Below are 24,758 nucleotides of genomic sequence, written 5' to 3' on the forward strand. Positions count from 1 at the left end.
CGCACACGCATACTAATTAGTAGTAGGAAAATGGAACATTACCGTTGTAAACGGGCAAAGCCCGTGCAAAAGTGCGCACTAAACGAGCACTTTAAATTGGGATGACCCCATATAAAGCACTCATTTGCGCTAAGTAGCTCACGAATACGTTGCCCATATCTTGCATGTTCTGCAAAAATTGAACATTATTACTGTTTAGAGGGTCAAAAACACAAAGTGGGCGGAGCCCACTCAAAATTAACGAAAGTTACCTCTCTACATTCTGGCTATTTCCTTTTTCTAAAATTAAAAAAATTGGTGCGTCAGCGCCCCCAAATGTACCAAAAATGCATTGAGAGATGGGAAATGCCCCAAAAAAAATCTGATCGTAGAATCATGAAATTTGGCGCAGAGGTAGATGGTGACGCCGTCCGCCCAACCAAATGTCGGCCATATTGCTTCAAAAATGGCTTAACATGACTCGGGAGTTTTTCCAAACGTCGTACTTTTACGAACTCCTCCCAGGGCGTTGGCCCTAAAAAGCTGAAATTTGGTGAAAATGCTACTGAGGAGTGGGACATCAAAAGTTATCCAAATTACATTGATACCTCTCACGGTCTCTGTGCGGCGAAGCCGCAAACTGTAACTAAAATTTCAGAAATCTCCCATATTTAAAATTTCTGCCGTTTGCGCAGATAAAGTCCGAATTGCGTCAAATTAGAATCAGTTGTTAAACTCTTTGCCCTAAACCTACTTGAAGTGAAATAAATTAATTTGGCGCCACAGCGCCCCCTACAGATTTTATATGGAGGTTAAATGTTTAGTTTTGCGAAATTATATGAAATTTGACACAAAACTCAATTTTGGCCCCATCAAAAAAGTCAATGAGACCCATGTCATAATTGTTATGGCGTTGCCGTAGCGATGACCGAAACCTTCCATGTTATTCCAATGGGGAAATCGCCAGAACATGTTTACACTTTAGACTTTCACAAACTCCTCCCCCTCAGGGCGTCAGCCCTATTAACCTGAAATTTGGTGAGACTCATCTTCAGGACCATCAAAAGTTATCCACATTTTTATTCAAAGAGTTATGGTCTCTGTGCGGCAAAGCCGCACATTTTGCCAAGAATTCAAAATAAAATTGCTTTTTGATGGTAAAACAAAGGGGAGAAGATGTGACAGCGTCACAGATTCAGCAGTAGATGTAATAAAAGGACAATTGGGGCGCGTTAGCGCTCCCTCCTCTTGCGGCGTGGCGAGGGCCGATCATTGCCGCTATTATTATTATTATTATTATTATTATTATTATTATTATTATTATTATTATTATTATTATTATTATTATTCTTACCCTGACTGGCAAATCACTCTGGAACAGGGAAAAGCTGGACTCAGACCGCATCACTTTCTTCCCTTACTCCAGAGTCCAATCTTTATGATCCAAATGGAAGCGTGGTTTTTGCACCGATGAGTGCTTTTCAGTCCCGTCCCCTTGAGTTTTCGTCCTGTTGTTGTGGAAATGCTCTGAGTCGGGGTGAAAGATTGTGATGCCGCTGAAAGACCATCACCCATTCATCACCCTATTATCCAATAAGAGGCTTGCTTAGTTGAATCCAGGGGGATATTTTATCAGGCCTGAAGAGTCTGAAGGTTTGAAGTGGAAGAATAAAATGCAAAGAACAAGAACAGGAAGACCACGTCACAAAACGGAAACAGAGCAATTTGTTCAGGAGAAATGTCAAACAGTGACAGAAAACAAGAAGGTCTGTAGGTAGGACAGACCGCCATGACGTTATGAATGGACACAGGGGGCCAGGAGCCCAGGGGGCCAGGAGCCCACTCAATCTACTATGAACAGCAAAAAGATGATCCTAAACTGAGATTCTGGCCATGACTCATGATAAGCCCATAATCAGTTTGTTGATTATTTCATAAAAAGCGTCCAAATTTACGACCTAGTCAATTTTAAACAGGATTTCTCAAATACAGTGAACCCTCGTTTATCGCGAGGGTTACGTTCCAAAATGAACCCGCAATAGGCAAAATCCGCGAAGTAGAAACCTTTATTTTTTTTACAGTTATTATACAATGAAATCCTCCATAAAACATTGAAGCTCTCACCGGCGTGTCCCGGAGCTCACACACGCGCCGCTCTCACCGGCCTCGCAAACTTTAATTTGGCAAGCGGTTTTACGTACGTGTACATACTAATTCATAACGTTATTGACACACAGGTAGAGAAGACGCGGAGAGACTGTTTAGCCAATCAGAATGCAGAACACGATGCATGATGCAAATCCACGAAGCAGCGAGAGCGTGAAAAGTATAGCGAGGGATCACTGTAATACGAACTCAGAACTTTAATTGAGCCAAGTTGTGAATCAAATCTACACAATAGTATAAACACATCTGTAAGTCTTGGATAGTACTCTGAGGATTACTGCATGTAAAGAATGCACTGCCATCACACTGGGAGGGGCCTGGGAGGGGCCTGGGAGGGGCCTGGGAGGGGCCTCAGGGCAAACAGCCAATCAAACAGCAGACGTGTGTTTGGATCAGCAGTGACAAACATGACGGTCGCTCCATTGTGTCGTTACGTTTTTAAGTTTAAAACATAAAACACAGAACAGGACCAGGAAATTACAAATAGACATCAACATGAAAACTAAAGAAACACAATCATGACACAGACAAATGAGACTTTTATTTCAGTTTATCTGATGTCTGTTCCAATGTCAGTCCAGTCCTTGCTCGTTGGTGATGTTTGTATGACCGCTCACAAAAGTATGTAGCAAAAGGTATCCATTTATTGAGGCCCAAGAACATAGTTTGAAAATGAAGAAGGATGACAAAGTCCACAACAGTCTGCTGCGCATTGTTCATTTCAATCCAACGGGAAAGTATCAAAACACATCACGGTTTCCCAACAGAATTCCTCCAGATATGTCATTTGTGGTTTTATTTACAGTACTTTTCAGACTTTCAGCCGCTACTTTTTTCCCACGCTTCAAACCCTGCGGTCATTACAACAAATGCCTAGCTCTTACTGGCTACCGGCCACCGGAGGCGCTCTAGCACGAAGCGCAAGTGTTTGACACACTGTAGAAGAAGATGTCAGTGGACAGTGACCGTTGTGTGACCGTCAGTGGCCTCTGGTCCACAGCGGGCCCCTGGTCCACAGCACCGGGCCCCTGGGCCAAAGGTGCACAGTGGGACCTCAGGTGCACAGCGGGGCCTCTGGTCCACAGCGGGGCCTCTGGTCCACAGCACTGGGCCTCTGGTCCACAGCACCGGGCCTCTGGTCCACAGCACCGGGCCTCTGGTCCACAGCGGGCCCCTGGGCCTCAGGTGCACAGCGGGACCTCAGGTGCACAGCGGGACCTCAGGTGCACAGCGGGACCTCTGGTCCACAGCGGGCCCCTGGTTCAAAAGACGCATCACTACTGCGTAGCATGTGTAAAGACCTCATGTCACATTGTGGGCACCTGCGGTTCATCGACAGGATATGGACTTTGCATTTTGTTTTATTCGGGAGCACTGTTCAGCCTGAAAAGTACGGTACACATTTACCCACTTTTCATCTACAAAAATCAAGTTTGTGATATATTTAGTAGAGTAGTGGTTCAGATTAATAATGCATCGATATCATTTAGACATTATTCCCCTTGAAGGTTCTGATTCATATGTCTTGATATAAAATTCAGTCAGAGTGTTATAATAGTCATTACTTTGTTTAATTCTTTGGTTATAATAACTCTTTATATGTAAAAAACAATAAATGTCCTGTTTCTTCAAGTCAAAGGATTCTTCCAACAGATCAAGTCTTTTGAGATGATGATTTTTTACAATCTGATGAAAGACTTTACCTTTTGTTGTGTCTGAGCTCATTATATGTCCAACGTGAAAATATTGAGACCTCGTAATAAAGACGGACAATTCAACGGAATCAACTGCAGCCCGACAGACACGACCATCACCCCGGGAGTCTCATGAAAGAGATTTCCAACAGTTTAATATATTAGTCATAGTTTAATATACAGGCTCAGATTTTAAATCTGGGCAGGGAAGACCAGGAGGTTGTGTTTGTTGCACTGAGCATGAATATCACGTTTGTCTGAAGCGATGCAACCCACTCTCAACATATCACTCCTTCAAGGTTAGGCCCAAAAACAAATAGTCTGTTTCCAGTAACATTGAAATAAAAATCCAGGTGGGTAGGTCGGATTTTTCTTCTTCTTTTTTTTTTAGATATATACATTTTAAAATCCTTGCACAGGTTTTGCAGACAGTTTTCTTTTCTCAGAAGTGAGCGCTTCACATTGAAGTGGCCGTACTGGTGCAGATATTGAATAAAATAGTTCTCTACATCGATACTAGTCCAACCACAGGAAAAGAGCCATTAGCAGACGACTTTTTAGTCATGACCGCTCTGTTGTGGTCCGCGCCGTGGTCCGGCATGTTCGGTGAGCTCTACGTTCACTATTTTTCTTATTGTCACTTGATGATGTGAGCACTTCGACGCCGTATAACTTTGCTGAAACACTGGGCGTGCACTTTGACCCCGCCATGTCTGCACACTGCCCAAATAGAGCATCAGCTTTCTCGCTCAAACATGGCTGCGCCGTAGGTAAAACTATCAGAACACAGCAGCTTTTGGATTGGCTCGCACAGTTTGACATCCTCGAAACTCACGGCCGGTGAATATGCGAAATGTTGGAGGTCGGGTTTTCATTATTTTGAAATCCAGGTCGGTCGGATTACCAGAAACACACACTTTTTCTTCTTGGCCTTAGCACAGCAAAACGTGTTTTAAAATTAGCAGCAGACGTCACTTTGTCTTCGTCTTTAACCCATCACACAGAACCCCCGGGGCGCTCATCTTAAAAATATGCCCGAAATAAATGCTTGGTCAGCGTCTTATTTTCTCACCTTTAATACAGAAAACCCTCATTTCATAATGTTGCAGGCCAATGACTAAAATAATCTTGTATGCAGATCTACAGCTTCATGAAAAGTGCTGGATGGATGAGGAATGGAGGCGTACACTGGAGATTACATCTTTTGAGTCCCGCTATTAGGAGAATTAGGTTCCATCCGAAATACCCTTGTCATCTGTACACGCGGTGCAAGTGTTCTGATTAAGAGCTGAATTTGTGTTGGCCTGTCCTCTTTTTGTTCAGCGGTTTGGAATCTGTCGGGGAAAGGAAGAGCTGACACATAACTAGATTTTGGCTTTATCTATATCGAGTGCAATATGTTTCTATACGAAGAAAGAATCAAGTGATTGTTTGTAGTTTTAATCCATGGAATTTCAGCACATTTAGTACATTTAATATTCTGATATTTATATACTCGACCAGCACGGAGCTTCAAACACGTTTAAAAACAGACGTGTTCCGTGTGCATCATGTGCACTAACGGGCTGCACGTTCATTTGGGTCAATTATGAACAATCTAGAACAGATTCTTTGTAGTGAATGAGCAGAGCAACAGACAAGAACAACCCTTCAGCTGAAGTCACGATGTGCACAAAATCACAATTCACACTATTATTGATTTGAAAGAACCTGGTCTGCATGATAAGAATAAAGTAGTAAGGCACTCTAGCCAGGAGAGTAGTAAATAGGGTTACACGTTACACACGTTACACACGTTACACACGTTACACTTGTGACACACGTTACACACGTTACACACGTTACACTTGTGGCACACGTTACACACGTTACACACGTTACACTTGTGACACACGTTACACACGTTACACACGTTACACTTGTGACACACGTTACACACGTGACACACGTTACACACGTGACACACGTTACACACGTTACACACGTTACACACGTTACACTTGTGACACACGTTACACTTGTGACACACGTTACACTTGTGACACACGTTACACTTGTGACACACGTTACACACGTGACACACGTTACACACGTGACACACGTGACACACGTTACACACGTTACACACGTGACACACGTTACACACGTTACACACGTTACACTTGTGACACACGTTACACACGTGACACACGTTACACACGTTACACACGTTACACACGTTACACTTGTGACACACGTTACACTTGTGACACACGTTACACTTGTGACACACGTTACACTTGTGACACACGTTACACACGTTACACTTGTGACACACGTTACACACGTTACACACGTTACACACGTTACACACGTTACACTTGTGACACACGTTACACACGTTACACACGTGACACACGTTACACACGTTACACACGTTACACTTGTGACACACGTTACACTTGTGACACACGTTACACTTGTGACACACGTTACACACGTTACACTTGTGACACACGTTACACACGTGACACACGTTACACTTGTGACACACGTTACACTTGTGACACACGTTACACTTGTGACACACGTTACACTTGTGACACACGTTACACTTGTGACACACGTTACACACGTTACACACGTTACACTTGTGACACACGTTACACACGTTACACACGTTACACACGTTACACACGTTACACTTGTGACACACGTTACACACGTTACACACGTTACACTTGTGACACAATCAGACCTAAACAATGTCACTGTCGGGCCTCCAGCCTAAACTGACCTAGTATCTGAGCACAGACTCTTCAGAGGATTTAAAATCTTCCAGGAGCATGAGAAGTGAGCACATGTGGACAAACGTGCAGCAGACTGACAAGACTGGGTCCTAGTTAGAGTGTGATCCTGAAGCAGCTCGCACACTCCAGACTGACAAGACTGGGTCCTAGTTAGAGTGTGATCCTAAAGCAGCTCGCACACTCCAGACTGACAAGACTGCGTCCTAGTTAGAGTGTGATCCTGAAGCAGCTCGCACACTCCAGACTGACAAGACTGCGTCCTAGTTAGAGTGTGATCCTAAAGCAGCTCGCACACTCCAGACAGACAAGACTGCGTCCTAGTTAGAGTGTGATCCTGAAGCAGCTCGCACACTCCAGACTGACAAGACTGCGTCCTAGTTAAGAGTGTGATCCTGAAGCAGCTCACACACTCCAGACTGACAAGACTGCGTCCTAGTTAAGAGTGTGATCCTGAAGCAGCTCGCACACTCCTGACTGACAAGACTGCGTCCTAGTTAGAGTGTGATCCTGAAGCAGCTCGCACACTCCAGACTGACAAGACTGCGTCCTAGTTAGAGTGTGATCCTGAAGCAGCTCGCACACTCCAGACTGACAAGACTGCGTCCTAGTTAGAGTGTGATCCTGAAGCAGCTCACACACTCCAGACTGACAAGACTGCGTCCTAGTTAGAGTGTGATCCTGAAGCAGCTTGCACACTCCTGTCGTCAGACTGGAAAAAGCTGCTCCAAACAAACATGCGTTAGCAGGTCACGCTACAGTCAAAATATGGGTTATGAAATGGCTGATATGATACAGATGCTTCTGCCGTCATGGGAGGCAATTTTACAGTTTATAAGACAACTCTCAAAATCTCATCGAAGGGTTTGATCCTGTTCGATCGGACTTGTCATGTCGCTGTCCCGTGTGGGCGAGGAAAGGGTTAAGCTTTCATAGACAGAGGAATTGAACACAGACTACACTGCTACTGCTACTACAGGCTGTAGGACAGAAGGGACAGGCTGCAGGACAGACGGGACAGACGGGAAAGGCTGCAGGACAGATGGGACAGGCTGCAGGACAGAAGGGACAGACGGGACAGGCTGCAGGACAGACGGGACAGGCTGCAGGACAGAAGGGACAGACGGGACAGGCTGCAGGACAGACGGGACAGGCTGCAGGACAGAAGGGACAGGCTGCAGGACAGAAGGGACAGGCTGCAGGACAGACGGGACAGGCTGCAGGACAGACGGGACAGGCTGCAGGACAGACGGGACAGGCTGCAGGACAGACGGGACAGGCTGCAGGACAGACAGGACAGACGGGACAGGCTGCAGGACAGACGGAGGCGGCCGCCGCGTTTAAATCATCAGATGTTGATGCGTTTCCATCTTGTAAGTCATATTTTATGTTAATAAGGTTAGTCCCACAGCTCTGTTTACTCTCCCATTGTGGACTTAAATGACCCATTCAGGGACAAACAGCACTGAGTGGACTGAACCATGCTTAAAGATGCAGGGCAGAGGCCACGCCCTGTCCATGTTTGTCACATGTCCTGAGCACACAGAAACATGGGGCTGTGGTATGTGCGTGTCAGCGAGCGTACCAGGTTGGAGCCTCCCGTCCAGTAAAGGAAGAATCCATCAGGGTCCACTTTAAGAGTCACCAGGGTGGGGGGTCCGCTGTTAGGTTCCTGTGGAGGACAAAGAGACATGAGAAGAGCCTCAGGAGTGAAGGACATGATGAAGCATTGTAGACATGTTCTGTCCACCAAAACCAGTGTGTATAACTGACCATCAGAGGGAGGAAATATAAATTATAAATCTATTGAAAAGTGAATCATTTCAAATATGCCGTTTGAAATTTGTTACACAAGAATATTGAGCGCAGTTTCTACGTGTTTTTGCAACAAAACAATGCATTTTCTGTAAAACTATTGTAAAAACATAGATTATAATAATAATTGACTTTTAATGACTTTAAAAAGGGTAAAATAAAAGTAAACAGCATTAAAAACATCAATGCCATCTTAAGCAAAAATAAAATTTAAATATTCCAATATCATGTACCGTATTTTCCGGACTATAAGTCACACCTTTTTTCATAGTTTTGGCCGAGGTGCGACTTATACTTATATGTATTCTTATATACTTATACTCATTAGCAACTTATGTGTGATATTATTTGTTATTTTCACACTTTCACCACATTTCATACTCCAGTGCCACTTGTATATGTTTTTTCTTCTCTGGTGCATTTTTGGGCTGGTGCGACTTATACTCCAGAACATACGGTATATAGTATTTCATTTTCAACATAAACTAAAAGAACGCATGCAATCAAGTGCAGCTGAGGAGGCGTGGCCAAGAACTGAGACCACACCCAAATATCACCATACTCATGTCACGATACTGGTGGTGACACTCTGATACTGGTAGTGACACTCTGATACTGGTAGTGACACTCTGATACTGGTAGTGACACTCTGGGAGTGACACTCTGGGAGTGACACTCTGGGAGTGACACTGGTAGTGACACTCTGGGAGTGACACTCTGGGAGTGACACTCTGGGAGTGACACTGGTAGTGACACTCTGGTAGTGACACTCTGGGAGTGACACTCTGGGAGTGACACTCTGGGAGTGACACTCTGGGAGTGACACTCTGGGAGTGACACTCTGGGAGTGACACTCTGAAATCCACTTCTGCCAAGACAGTAGAGGGCAGCACTGAGCCTCTGAGCAATGATGACCTTTAAACGATGGTATTTATAAGTGACCAGTGAGTGACCAGTGGTCTATATCTTTTGGAAACAGGAAGTGCCCTGTGTAACCAAAGTATCAATACGTGGATTGAGAATCATTCAGTATCAATACCAGCACGTGTCCATATCAATCAATCAATCAAATAATTTCAGACTAAAAGAGGCCCATATAAAACATGGCAGTGGCTGTGACTTATTTTATTCATGAAAAAAAAGAGTTTGCATTTTGTGGAATTTAACATCATCAACAAAGAAAAATCACTTTGTCATGAGTATCATGATATGTATCGTATCAAAATACTAAAGCCAATGCACAGCCTGAACTGAGACGGAACGTTCTAGCAGTTCTGGAGCATTAGCGCTCAAGTTAGCATCTTACACAGCCTATAATACAGAGACACGTTAGCATCTTACACAGCCTATAATACAGAGACACGTTAGCATCTTACACAGCCTATAATACAGAGACACGTTAGCATCTTACACAGCCTATAATACAGAGACACGTTAGCATCTTACACAGCCTATAATACAGAGACACGTTAGCATCTTACACAGCCTATAATACAGAGACACGTTAGCATCTTTCTGAGAAAGTAAAGAAAGTAAATACATTAAATTTGTTTGTCTTTTGGAGGAGAATTGCGCGGCAGAGTCTTTCTAGACTACGTGTGCAACAAAGTGAGACATTTTAGGTTGAGGTGTTACTGTTGTGAGGGCTTTGGGCTTTGTGCCTCTGTGTGCAAGGAAACGCCAACATCACTGTAGATATTGTAAATAAAATGCATGAAGGAGGAGGACAGCATTGTGCACGTCAGCGTACAGCCAGCCATACCTCGCATTTCTCTTGCTGAAAAAGGAGCCACAATTTTGATAAATTTTAACTTATTATTTTTAACAGCACTAACCTTTCTGCCATAACCGTGTGTTTTTATGCATGTTTGTTTTTTAAAGATTTTATGTGTGTGCAAAATGGAGATGAAAGAGGGAAGGAAAAGACAAAAACTCACGATGAATGAATGCCCATCCCCCTTCCCCCGTTTATCACAATATTCTCTGCTGCAACATATCGCACTTCAAAATGTGTCATTGTGCCGGGCCCAGCAGCCGTACATGAACACATTACAGAGGGCGAGCACGTTTCATCACTTCACACGACCCGTTCACACTTGTAATGTGTAGTGCAGGATGTTAGAGGAGCAAAGCTGTTCAGCCAAAACTACCTGCAAAAAGGGCCACAGCCTCAAGCCGTTCAGAAACAGAAAATTCTTTGTGCGGCACTTATATCTAAACATACCTTGAGTTTAGGCTCCAGGGTCGGCTAATGGTGATCGGGTCAAAGGGTAAAAGGAGGAGGTTTAAATAGAGAAGAGGGGGAAAAGACAGAGGAGAAGACGGTGTGAAATCAAAGAGTCCAAAGCACATCACAAGATCAGGACCATCAGGATGGTCAGAAAACAAGCAGCGTTATCCATGAACTACTTCAGTGGAACTGGATTTTAAATTTGGGATGCACCGCGCCGAAAATCTACCCATAACTTTCATTGAGCTAGGAATGTAACGATATGCAAATCTCACGGCATGATATTATCACCATATCCATGTCACGTTACAATATCCATTGAGATTGTTGAGAGGCAAACAGAAGATGCAATGACGAGCTTTTGTGCAAATCATTAATATTATTGTCATATTAAGAATTAAAATAAAAGAGCTTAAACACACATTCTTCATGTTGTCTGCACTGAAATGTTGCAATAATATAATAATTCATATCAATAGTAGAAAAAGCTTCAGTTGTAGTCATCTGGACTCAGTTTGAAAAAATAGACGTTTCGACTCTCATCCAAGAGTCATTGTCAATAAAAGAATTTAGATCGAGAACTCCGCGATATTAATACTGTTCTGTGGTAAGACCCGCCCATCGGGCGGATCCTTCCTGAAGTAGAAAGAGTTGTTTGTTTCAACAGAAACTCCCCCCTTGTATCTACCGAGCCTATTCAGAATCTTAATGGGCTATTAGAATCCTCTTTGTCTTTGTGAGACCCTGGCTCAACCACCCTGAGGACCTGATTAGCATCTAAATGTCCTGGTCCTGGTCCTCTACCTTTCCAGGGGTTCAGTAACCCATTATAAATAACAGGAAGATTCCTGTTATTTATAATGGGTATATAATCTTTGACGCCATGACTTTAGTTTTAGATAAGGTTAGAAAATGTAGCATTTAAAAAAAATATCATTTCTGATTATCATCACGACCGCAAGACACATTTCAGAGCACGCATACTCGATTGCCGGTGTCAAAATGTGCGATCTCACCAAGCCTGCTCCTTCCTTACACGCCAGCATGCAGATGACACAGCTGTGGGGGCAGCGAGTGTCTAAATCTGCTCCACATTCACAGGAGCACAGAACCGTCATGAAGGATCGCTACCGCCAACACACAAACTGTTCACAGCAAACTGCTCACAGCCGTCCATCAAGGGCTCGTCAACGGCATCCAAAACTGCAGTCAGTCAGACCGCCTTTTGAAAAACAAGAAACACATCCAACCGGAAAGTCTGATGGCGGCCGCAAGAGGAGATGGTGAGATGGTGAGATGGGGAGACGGTTAAGGGACAAGAGTAGATGAGTAGACACGGAAAGGGAGGAAAACAAGCCATCAAAGAAAAATGGATGACACAGAATGCGCCGACAATCAAGGACTGGACCGACATTAAACATGGATGCATGTATATAGTGCACCCTTATACCATGAAGCTCCTATATTTTGGTTTAGTGATATTTCGTGTTTTTGAAACTGCTTCTTTTTGAAATATGTGGTTAAAGTGGATGTGAATTTGTCCAAAGAACTGGTCCGACCACTACACGCAGCAGGTTTATTGTTCATTAGATGCCAAGTCAGCGATTCTTCCTGAAGTCATTTCAAATTTGAAATATTACAGGTCATAAATATAAGCAAAGGTTTATCATTTCAAATCATTCTAAAAAATGATTATATTTTAGGTCATTAAAATCCAGATTGGGGACCAAAGGAGTTTAGGGGAGGATGTAATTTAGCAGAAGGAAACGGAATCAGAAAAGGTTTATTGCCATTATCAATGAACAGAATTCACAAACATAGGAACGTGATTCAGTGAAACATAAAACAAAGAACAATGATTTAAAAAAAAAAAAAAAACTATATAAAATCAAAAAGGAAAAACAGACTAAATATTTTTGGGGGTTTTAGAAATCCTGTTACAATTGGAGTAACGTGCAACAAATGGATGCATGTCATCTCTACATGCCATGTCTGTATGGCACGCAAATATGCAAAAGTGCATTTCACCATGAGGAGGAGGGGGTGATCATGTGACCGCTGCACTGTTCATACAACCATAGAACTAACGCTTTGCATCGTCAGGCGGCTGCTTTACATGCCAGCGCTTCGACAGTTAGCTCCAAGCAGCCTCACCCTGTGTTTACCGTTTACCTCCAGGAGATGACTGGAGAAAAGCTTTTCTATAGAGTAATAGGGCTGGGTATTGCTCTAATACTCTATCCCTCGCGATACGATACGTATTCCAATACAGGGGTCGCGATATGATACGTATCCCGATACTTGTATATTCCGATACAATTCCCTCATTACGATACGTATCCCGATACATTTTTGAAAAAAGGGTCTTAAAAATGTACCAAATGGGTAATGTTTTTCTCTGAATAAGAAAATGTATTATATTTATCCACAAAGCACTTATTTATAAATCCATTCTGCTCTAATAACTTCTTACATCCAACCAACTGATCCAAATAGAAATATAAGGAAGACATTCTAGTATTGCATGTTTCTTGCCAAACAATTGGCCTGGTCTGAACCTGCCGCAGGAGCTTCTGATCCTTCTCACCTCGGCCAGAGGAGCAGCACAAACAGCAGATTAAAAGTACTATTCCACCTCGTTTAAAGCCTACGAGCCTTATCGATATTTTGAACACAGCCCTATAGAGTATATTCCAAGTTTTAGATGAACTAGGTTCTATTTATAGTCACTACATTCAATGTACTGCACTTTACTAAAATAAGAAAAAGGCTTTACTGTACAAGGCCACATCCCAATTCTCCATTGACAGGTTTTTGACCCCCACACGGAAAAGACAAGCCAATGGGCATCACCTTTCCAATCATGAAACAAAAAGATTTGGGGGGGCACTATAACCATCCTTCTGACAAGTTCACCAGGAAAAGCCTGTTCCAGTGTCTATAAAAGCAACAGTGGAAAAGAATGTAGGAAACATGTTACATTGACAGGACAAGTGACATGTAACTTCATGCCGAGGTCATTAATATTGAAAAGTCACATTGTGTTAACCTTAACATAAGTTGGGCTGGAAGTTTTGTGTTTTGACTATTTTATTCTGTGTTTCAACTGTTTTTGTGAAGCACTTAGTGACTTGTGTCTATGAAAGGTGCTATAATAAAGTGTACTCCACAACTTACTTAATCTAACCAACTCCTTAGTTGCCATCATTATCATTGCAAGTCAATCATTTTCAGATTTACATTGATCTTTCACACACCTATGTTTACTGCCACTTTGGGAACACTGACTGTTGGAGAAACTGTGGGAGCCAGGAGGGATACCAATATCACGTTCTGGGACTGTCCTGTTGCTCAGAAATACTGCACTGAGATGGATAAAGTGGTGTTTTTGTCATCATCCCACTGGAATTCAGAACTATGTATTTGGGCCTCAAAATTCCTGCCATAGACACAGTCAATGGATACATTTGGAGAATACTCCTGGTGGCAAGAAAGAAGGCCTTCACAAAAACATGGATAACTCAAACTGCACTAAAATCAGGGACTGGACAGACATTAAAACTAACATACGGAGTATGGAGAAGATCACATTTGGACTTAACATGAAATAGGGCCGACTGCGATGTTTATGTGCCTTAGTTTTATCTGGATGTCTTTTATTATGATTTTTCTCTCTGGTCTTGTTCCATTTCATATATTTGTTGTTCACCCGCAAGGATTCTAATTTGTGTCCCAAGGGGGGGGGGGCCTTCATCACCAGAATTCCCAAAACTACGCACGTACGTACGTACGTATGTACGTACATATGCATGTATGTATGCATGCACGTATGTATGTATGCATGCATGTACGTACGTACGTACGTACGTACGTACGTACGTACGTACGTACGTACATGCATGCATACGTACGTACGTACGTACATGCATGCATGCATGCATGCATGCATGCATACGTACGTACGTACATGCATGCATGCATGCATGCATGCATACGTACGTACGCATGCATGCATGTACGTATGCATGCATGCATGCATGCATGCATGTACGTACGTACGTATGCATGCATGCATGCATGCATGCATGTACGTACGTACGTACGTACGTACATGCATGCATACGTACGTACGTACGTACGTACGTGCATGCATGCATACGTACGTACGTACGTACGCACGCATGCATGCATGCATGTACGTACGTACGTACGTACGCATGCATGCATGTACGTACGTACGTACGTACGTACATGCATGCATGCATGTACGTACGTACGTACATGCATGCATGCATACGTACGTACGTACGTACATGCATGCATGCATGCATGCATGCATGTACGTACATGCATGCATGCATGCATGCATGCACGTACGTACGTACATGCATGCATGCATGCATGTACGTACGTACGTACATGCATGCATGCATGCATGTACGTACGTACGTACGTACATGCATGCATACGTACGTACGTACATGCATGCATGCATGTACGTACGTACGTACATGCATGCATGCATGCATGTACGTACGTACGTACGTACATGCATGCATACGTACGTACGTACATGCATGCATACGTACGTACGTACGTACGTACATGCATGCATGCATGCATACGTACGTACGTACATGCATGCATACGTACGTACGTACGTACGTACATGCATGCATGCATACGTACGTACGTACATATGCATGTACGTATGCATGTATGTATGTATGCACGTATGTATGTATGTATGTACGTATGTACGTACATACATACATACGTGCATACGTACGTACGTACATACATACATACGTACATGCATACGTACATATGCATGTACGTATGCATGTATGTATGCATGCACGTATGTATGTATGTATGTACGTATGCATGTATGTATGCATGTATGTACGTATGCATGCATGTACGTACGTATGCACGTACGTATGTATTTATGTACGTACGTATGCACGTATGTATGTATGTATGTATTGTATGTATGTATGTATGTATGCTTTTACTCTAATAAATCATCAACAAAGATAAAGTGTCCTTTGGCAGTGCAGGATTTTTTTATCATCGTTTTTGATAATAATCAGTTAAAAGAAAATAATTATAGCTTTCAATCATTTTTTTCATAAACTTAAAAAGGATATGAAAAAAAAAAATTGACAAGCATTGCAAATGTTTTGAGTGAACATTGTAAAGAACTCTACAGTCAACAGAAGATTGAAATCTGCAGTGATATTCTTATACAAGAACACATGTATTTCACTAAACTATAGAGTTAGCAGGGTTTTTCCTTAAGAAGAGCAGATCATTTGTGGGTTGTAAAGGAAATGATTAATTAATCATTGGATTTATGCAGCACCTTTCATGACACTCAAACAATGCTTTACATTGCATTATTCATTCACTCCACACTCAGGGGGGTTTAAGTTACTATCACCATAACTCAGGCCTGTCCAGGTACTGATTCTGTGGACTTCTGGACAAATGGCTGCATGTGTTTGGCTTCATGTGTGATCACGGAGCAGAGACTGAGCCACAGCTGCCTCACTGTGTGGAAGAGACGAGAGCGAGAGAGCAGCCAATCACCATCCATGCAGGGCCTAAGCCCCGCCCTGTCCAGACCAGAGCCTCTGACACGCGTGGTCCAGAGAAAAGTGTAACAGCGACGGGGATCAGTCCCGGTCCATTATGTTGTGACTAGATAAAAGTCACAGTGGTTTGAGAAGCGAGAGCAGGTTTTTAGAAAACACCCGACGGGGCCGACTGGGCGACAAAACGAGTCGCTTCGGCATTCTCCGGACTAATAAAAGTATTTTAAAAATGTGCGATCGTTATCGGCTGCAGCGGTGCAGTCACTGCATCAGACTATAAGGAGGAGTCGAAAGGCAAAGCTCTTGATTTACCGGTCACTCTAGGTTCCTGCCCTCACCTATGGTCATGAGCTTTGGGTAATGACCGAAAGGACAAGATTGGGATACAAGCGGTCGAATTGAGTTTGCTCCGCTGGGCGCTCCCTTAGCCTGCCCCAAATAAATTGTATGTTTGCTGTAACCCGACCCAACATTTTTCAAGTGGGTCGGTCAGTAGGTAAATTCTCTTTTTTTTTTTACTTCGAAGGCAAAAAAATATATCCAAATCGTCGCCATTTAAAAAAGTAAAAATAAAAAAATAGACCTTTTGTACGCCGTTATCGTTTATTTGGTAGCAAAGGCGAGCGGGCGGAACATGCGGGGGACATGGGCGCCGCCATGTTTGTTGTGATTACGCTACTGGGCGTGTTTCCGTCCCAGAAGGCAAAGTTAAAGTGCGCAGGTCAAAATTAATATGAAATTGACACCATGATGATGAACGACGTGAGCGGTGGCAATGACAAACCAACAAAAAAAAGGAATACAGGTTAAATCCTGCATGGTCTGTTCAATACAGGAGCATATGGAGGAACGAAAATGTAGGCGGATATGCGCCGTGCAATGTGTTATCTCCCCCCTGGGATGATAGATACGTTGGGAAGTATGTCTAGTGATACAAAATTATTCAAAACAGCGCTTTTTTGAAAAAACAGTCGGTAAGCCGGCGAAATATAAGACAAAAAAATATTTGGCGTCATTTTGACAAACAAGATTATTTTTTTTCAGTCGGCAATTTTTTAACCGGGTCGGTCGGGTTACGGCAAACAGACATATTTTTTTGCTCAGCCTTAGAGATAGGGTGAGGAGCTCAGTCACACGGGAGGAGCTTGTAGTAGAGCCGCTTCTCCTCCACGTCGAGAGGAGCCAGCTGAGGTGGCTCGGGCATCTGTTCCGTATGCGGATGCTCCTGGATGTTTCAGGCATGTCCCACCGGGAAGAGGCCCCCGACGACCTCTGGGAAGATCTGTGTGAGTCCCTGCTTAGACTGCTGCCCCCGCAAGCCGCCCCCGGATAAGCGGAAGAAGATAGATTTTAGTATATTCTGAAATTATAAATAAATTGATTTGATTTGATTTGAAATTACCAAATTCCCAATTTTTCAAGACTGAAAAAGATCCAGCTTTTGAAAAACACCTGAGGCTTGATGCCCCCTCCGATGGTGCCGGGGGTTCCTGTGCAGGCCTTAGGGATCATCTCAAAATGGGTTGAAGCTAAAAAGACGTAATATTTTTCGTCGGGGGGCGGGTGCGTGCGTACGGGGAGCACGGCGGGTGCATACGAGCAGCACGGCGGGTGCCGGGGCAGCAGGGCGGATGCGTGCGGGCCGGCACGGCGGAGCACGGCGGGTGCGTGCGGGGGAACACGGTGGGGGAGCGCGGCGCGCCGTGGCCCGCACAGGGAGCAGGGCGGGCACGCGACGGGCGTCCCTAACGCAAAGTTGGAAAAGCTTTTTTGCGGCAAGACGCGGAGCAGCAAATGATCAAGAAATTTGGCTCTAGTAACGTGCTACGCACTGACCAGAAGAAGGAGCAACACAAACCCTGCATGAGGTTTCAGCCAATCACAGAAGACGTGAGATTCTCACTGAGACAAAAGGGCGTGTCCTGCTTCTGTCAGTCTGACATGTCTAAGGTTTAAACTCAGGCAAGTGACAATTACAGGTTTTGACAAGAAACATGAGTTTCTCACTCTCTCGTCCTCTTGAGACCATCTCAATGTGGTCATCTCACAGTTTGGGTTGAATGTGATGGTCGTAGGGCCCCTGGGGGGGGGGGGGGGGGGGGGGCTTTAACCTAAGCTTTAACCTATTTTGAGACGATCCCTTAGTGGCAGATGACTGACAGTTGAGTCATTTGGAGGAAGTTAAGAATCCTTGGGTAAAATCTGTGCTGACAACATGGAAGGAGTTGATCAAAACATACAAATTAAACCAAGATGTTGAAATCAAAAGGTGGATTACAAAAAGTATAAAGGTTTTTCACCAGATTGTAAAAGATAATCTCATGAAAAACTTTTATATGTTGAAAAAATCCTTTGGCTTGAAGAAACAGGACTTATTGTTTTTTACAAATAAGGAGATAATATCAAATAATTAGTAAAGTAGTTCTATCAAGACTTTTGAACCAGAACTTTCAAGGGGAATAATTATATATATATTTTTTTTTTATTTTATATTAAGTGGGTGAAGTGTCTTGCCTAAGGAGACAACAGCAGTTTGCACTCTGCTGTCTCAGTGTCTCCCATCCCTGTACTGACCCCTGTACCGTGACCCCTGCACCGTGACCCCTGCACCGTGACCCCTGCACCGTGACCCCTGCACCGTGACCCCTGTACTGACCAGTCCCAGTCTTGCTTATCTTATGAGATCTGACAGGAGCAGATATGGACTCTTATTCATGTCCCTGTGTGTTAAATATGTTAAATAACTTCAATCCTTGCAATCCAAGTATTCAAATTATGATTTAGAGTTGATTGTGAAGCATCTCGCAGCCTTACTCCAAATCACATGTTTAGACCTCTTCATTAAAAAGCTGATTTAAAAAATGGATCTTGATTTGATTCAAACATAATTAACAGCTCAGGCCTAATTGCCAGAGACAACACATTTTCACTCAGTAAAAGGAGAGCAGCGGTTCAATGCTCAGAGTTGTGTGCCGCCGGGCGTTAGAGGCACACTTCACGTGTGGCTGTGGTTGACCTTTGCCCTTTGTCTTTGTGTCCACAGCGTTTGCACAGAGAGCTGTTTCTCACCAGTTTGTTACAATCCTCCACAACACCTCCATAAGTCCATGCACTGGACACACAAACATGGGGCAGGTCTGGATTATGCATCGCCACAAACACAACTCTAATCGTATTATATGCTCGCTTGGCCATATTCGGGCCATTTGTCGCTTAAGTTTCGTTTTGACAGACACGCCCACATCGCACGTCTTCTCGCTTCTCATTGGCCGAGCGGTCTCCGTGATGTAATATCGATGAAAGCGGGCATCTGATTGGCCGCTGCGTTCGTGTTGCGTTCACGTGTCCTCGGAAATGCCCGGTCTAATTTTCGGGGCAGTGTGTACAGTGAACCCTCGTTTATCGCGAGGGTTACGTTCCAAAATGAACCCGCAATAGGCGAAATCCGCGAAGTAGAAACCTTTATTTTTTTTACAGTTATTATACAATGAAATCCTCCATAAAACATTGAAGCTCTCACCGGCGTGTCCCGGAGCTCACACACGCGCCGCTCTCACCGGCCTCGCAAACTTCAATTTGGCAAGCGGTTTTACGTACGTGTACATACTAATTCATAACGTTATTGGCACACAGGTAGAGAAGACGCGGAGAGACTGTTTAGCCAATCAGAATGCAGAACACGATGCATGATGAAAATTCGCGAAGCAGCGAGAGCGTGAAAAGTGAACCGCGATATAGCGAGGGATCACTGTATATGTTAGTAGTTTATTTTGTAGGACGTGATTTTATATATTCCACAAGATCTCCTTGTGTCAAATGCTGTAAACAGTATTTATTTTGTATCATAGAAACATTATTATATTGAATTAAACAGTTTTAAAGATCATGATCTCTGGTTTATATGATTCAGTATTTGTGCTCTTCATATCAAATAACAGATAAAAGTATTTTAAATTGTTTTACACGCTAATAACCAGGTTTAAAACAACACATTTATCTTGTTCTTATGACGCCGCGATGCCGCGCACTTGTGGGCCCCTGAAATTGCTTGGGGGCCCCTAACTTTGAAAATCTATTTCCCAGCCTGGAAAGCATCAATGAAAAATGTGTTGGATTATTCTGAAAGGAGATAACCAATGGATGAAACCATGAACTGGAGTGACAGGAGGGTTTAACCATCCATCCATCCATCCATCTTCTGCCGCTTTATCCGGGGCCGGGTCGCGGGGGCAGCAGTCTGAGCAGGGACTCCCAGACTTCCTTCTCCCCAGACACTTCCTCTAACTCCTCCGGGGGGATCCCGAGGCGTTCCCAGGCCAGCCGAGAGACATAGTCTCTCCAGCGTGTCCTGGGTCTTCCCCGGGGCCTCTTCCCGGTGGGACATGCCTGAAACACCTCCCGAGGGAGGCGCCCAGGAGGCATCCGGAACAGATGCCCGAGCCACCTCAGCTGGCTCCTCTCGACGTGGAGGAGCAGCGGCTCTACTCCGAGCTCCCCCCGTGTGGCCGAGCTCCTCACCTTATCTCTAAGGGAGCGCCCAGCCACCCGGCGGAGGAAACTCATTTCGACCGCTTGTATCCGCGATCTTGTTCTTTCGGTCACTACCCAAAGCTCATGACCATAGGTGAGGGTAGGAACGTAGACCGACCGGTAAATAGAGAGCTTTGCCTTTCGGCTCAGCTCCCTCTTTACCACAACGGTCCGATGCAGCGACTGCATCACTGCAGCCGCTGCACCGATCCGCCTGTCGATCTCACGCTCCATCCTTCCCTCACTCGTGAACAAGACCCCGAGATACTTGAACTCCTCCACTTGGGGCAAGGACACCCCACCCACCTGGAGAGGGCAAGCCACCTTTTTCCGGTCGAGAACCATGGCCTCGGATTTGGAGGTGCTGATTCTCATCCCAGCCGCTTCACACTCGGCTGCAAACCGTCCCAGTGCATGTTGCAGGTCCGGGTTTGATGGAGCCATCAGGACAACATCGTCTGCAAACAGCAGAGATGAGATCCTGTGGTCCCCAAACCGGACACCCTCCGACCCCCGACTGCGCCTAGAAATTCTGTCCATAAAAATTATGAACAGAACCGGTGACACAGGGCAGCCCTGGCGGAGTCCAACATGCACTGGGAACAGGTCTGACTTACTGCCGACAATGCGAACACAGCTCCTGCTCCGGTCATACAGGGACCGGACAGCCCTGAGCAAAGGGCCCCGGACCCCGTACTCCCGGAGCACCCCCCAAAGGACACCCCGAGGGACACGGTCAAAAGCCTTCTCCAGATCCACAAAGCACATGTGGACTGGTTGGGCAAACTCCCATGAACCCTCGAGCACCCGATGGAGGGTATAGAGCTGGTCCAGTGTTCCACGACCGGGACGAAAACCACCCTGCTCCTCCTGAATCCGAGGTTCGACTATCGGTCGGATTCTCCTCTCCAGTACCTTGGAATAGACCTTACCCGGGAGGCTGAGGAGTGTGATCCCTCTGTAGTTGGAACACACCCTCCGGTCCCCCTTCTTGAACAGAGGGACCACCACCCCGGTCTGCCAGTCCAGAGGCACGGTCCCCGAACGCCACGCGATGTTGCAGAGACGTGTCAACCAAGACAGTCCTACAACATCCAGATACTTTAGGTACTCAGGGCGGATCTCATCCACCCCCGGAGCCCTGCCACCGAGGAGTTTGCGGACAACCTCAGTGACTTCAGCTTGGGTGATGGATGAGCCAGCCTCCGAGTCCCCGGTCTCTACTTCCTCTTCAGAAGACGTGACTGAGGGATTAAGGAGATCCTCAAAGTATTCCTTCCACCGTCCGACGACATCCCCAGTCGAGGTCAGCAGGCCTCCACCCGCACCGTAAACGGTGTTTGTGAGACACTGCTTCCCCTTCCTGAGGCGCCGGACGGTTTGCCAGAATTTCTTTGGTGCCGACCGATAGTCCTCCTCCATGGCCTCCCCGAACTCCTCCCAGGCCCGGGTTTTTGCCTCTGCGGCAGCACGAGCCGCGGCTCGCTTGGCCTGCCGATACCCGTCGATGACCTCCGGAGACCTACAAGCCAGAGTGGCCTGATAGGCCTCCTTCTTCAGTCTGACGGCATCCCTTACTTCCGGTGTCCACCACCGGGTTCGGGGGTTGCCGCCACGACAGGCACCGGAGACCTTGCGACCACAGCTCCGAGCAGCCGCATCAACAATGGAGGCGGAGAACATGGTCCACTCGGACTCAATGTCCCCAGCCTCCCCCGGGACATGGGAGAAGCTCTCCCGGAGGTGCGAGTTGAATACCCTACTGACAGAGGGCTCCACTAGACGTTCCCAACAGACCCTCACAATGCGCTTGGGTCTGCCAAGTCTGTCCGGCTTCCTCCTCCGCCAGCGGATCCAACTCACCACCAGGTGGTGATTGGTTGACAACTCTGCCCCTCTCTTCACCCGAGTGTCCAAGACACGCGGCCGGAGGTCTGCCAGGGTTTAACCAATCACAGTCAAATGTGAAGTCTCAGAAGAACAAAATCCATTGAAGTATGATGCATTATAAATGGCGAAGGCAATAAAAACTGTAAGTGAACAGAATTAGAATATCTTATAAAGAATGTTCTGCTTTTGTCGCCTCCTACAGAGCACGAGATGGGACGATGGCAACGTGGGACAAACATCCAGACACGCAAAACAATCAAAGAAATACACAAAAAACAGCTGTTGGGGAACTCCGTCCCCGCCTCCGTCCCCGCCCCCGCCTCCGCCCCCGCCTCCGTCCCCGCCCCCGTCCCCGCCTCCGTCCAGACGTTTGTTTGTGCTCCAAAGGTTCAGGTTTGAAATGGGGCTCGTTTCAGTCCATCTCATGATAAGTCTGTGATCTATAGTAACGTGATGATGTAATCCAAGTCCCATCTGGTAAATCCGGTTATTTTGTCGTGGGCGTCGCTCAGACATTCCGCCTGATGTTTCCGATGCAAAGTGTTGATTTGTCCACAAAGGAGAAAATGTGGTTGGTGACGGGGCAGGCCGAGGGGACAGGGCAGGCCGAGGGGACAGGGCAGGCCGAGGGGACAGGGCAGGCCGAGGGGACAGTGGAGGCCGAGGGGACAGGGCAGGCCGAGGGGACAGTGGAGGCCGAGGGGACAGGGCAGGCCGAGGGGACAGGGCAGGCCGAGGGGACAGGGCAGGCCGAGGGGACAGGGCAGGCCGAGGGGACAGGGCACGTTAAAGAGCGTACACAGACGGACACAAAGTGCACACGCAAACTTGTGAACTGAAGTACAAGTACACATTTCATTCTGATATTTTATATATATATATTTGAGAACATGTCTTCTATTTAGGCGCTAGACTGGAGAGGCCAGAGGAGGAGCATCAGAGGAGGAGCTGCAGAGGAGGAGCATCAGAGGAGGAGCATCAGGAGGAGATGCAGAGGAGGAGCATCAGAGGAGGAGCATCAGAGGAGGAGCATCAGAGGAGGAGCATCAGAGGAGGAGCATCAGAGGAGGAGCTGCAGAGGAGGAGCATCAGAGGAGGAGCATCAGAGGAGGAGCATCAGAGGAGGAGCTGCAGAGGAGGAGCATCAGAGGAGGAGCTGCAGAGGAGGAGCTGCAGAGGAGGAGCTGCAGAGGAGCATCAGAGGAGGAGCATCAGAGGAGGAGCTGCAGAGGAGGAGCATCAGAGGAGGAGCATCAGAGGAGGAGCTGCAGAGGAGCTGCAGAGGAGGAGCATCAGAGGAGGAGCATCAGAGGAGGAGCTGCAGAGGAGGAGCTGCAGAGGAGGAGCATCAGAGGAGGAGCATCAGAGGAGGAGCTGCAGAGGAGGAGCTGCAGAGGAGGAGCTGCAGAGGAGGAGCTGCAGAGGAGCATCAGAGGAGGAGCATCAGAGGAGGAGCATCAGAGGAGGAGCATCAGAGGAGGAGCATCAGAGGAGGAGCATCAGAGGAGGAGCTGCAGAGGAGCTGCAGAGGAGGAGCATCAGAGGAGGAGCTGCAGAGGAGGAGCAGAGGAGGAGCTGCAGAGGAGCAGAGGAGGCGCTGCAGAGGAGCAGAGGAGGAGCTTCAGAGAAGCATCGAGGAGCTGCAGAGGAGAAGCATTGAGGAGCTGCAGAGGAGGAGGAGCAGAGGAGCAGAGGAGGAGCAGAGGAGCTGCAGAGGAGCTGAAGAGGATGAGCAACAGAGGAGAATCAGAGTAGCATCAAAGTAGGAGCAGAGGAGGAGGAGCACCAGAGGAGGAGCAGCAGAGGAGCTGCAGAGGAGAATCAGAGTAGCATCAAAGTAGGAGCAGAGGAGCAGAGGAGGAGGAGCACCAGAGGAGGAGCATCAGAGGAGGAGCAGAGGAGCATCAGAGGAGGAGCAGAGGAGGAGTATCAGAGGAGCAGCAGAGGTGAATCAGAGTAGCATCAGAGGAGGAGCAGAGGAGCAGCAGAGGAGCAGCAGATGAGGGGCAGCAGATGAGCATCAGAGGAGGAGCAGCAGAGGAGGAGCATCAGAGGAGGAGCTGCAGAG

The 24,758-nt window shown here is 46.1% G+C and overlaps 1 protein-coding gene across 1 annotated transcript in view; it reads right to left on the minus strand.

The window, feature by feature from the left end:
* plcb3 (phospholipase C, beta 3 (phosphatidylinositol-specific)) overlaps window positions 1-24,758 on the minus strand; it is a 120,089-nt gene that overhangs the window by 90,240 nt on the left and 5,091 nt on the right. The window contains exon 2 of the mRNA XM_072453421.1: window positions 8,211-8,297. Coding sequence (XP_072309522.1) covers window positions 8,211-8,297 — 87 coding nt within the window. The remainder of the gene's footprint in view (window positions 1-8,210; window positions 8,298-24,758) is intronic.

Source organism: Eucyclogobius newberryi, unplaced genomic scaffold (genome assembly GCF_026437365.1).
Source record: "Eucyclogobius newberryi isolate DKJ021-1_F unplaced genomic scaffold, fEucNew1.0.hap1 SCAF_2, whole genome shotgun sequence".
In the NCBI taxonomy this organism is placed as follows: domain Eukaryota; kingdom Metazoa; phylum Chordata; class Actinopteri; order Gobiiformes; family Gobiidae; genus Eucyclogobius; species Eucyclogobius newberryi.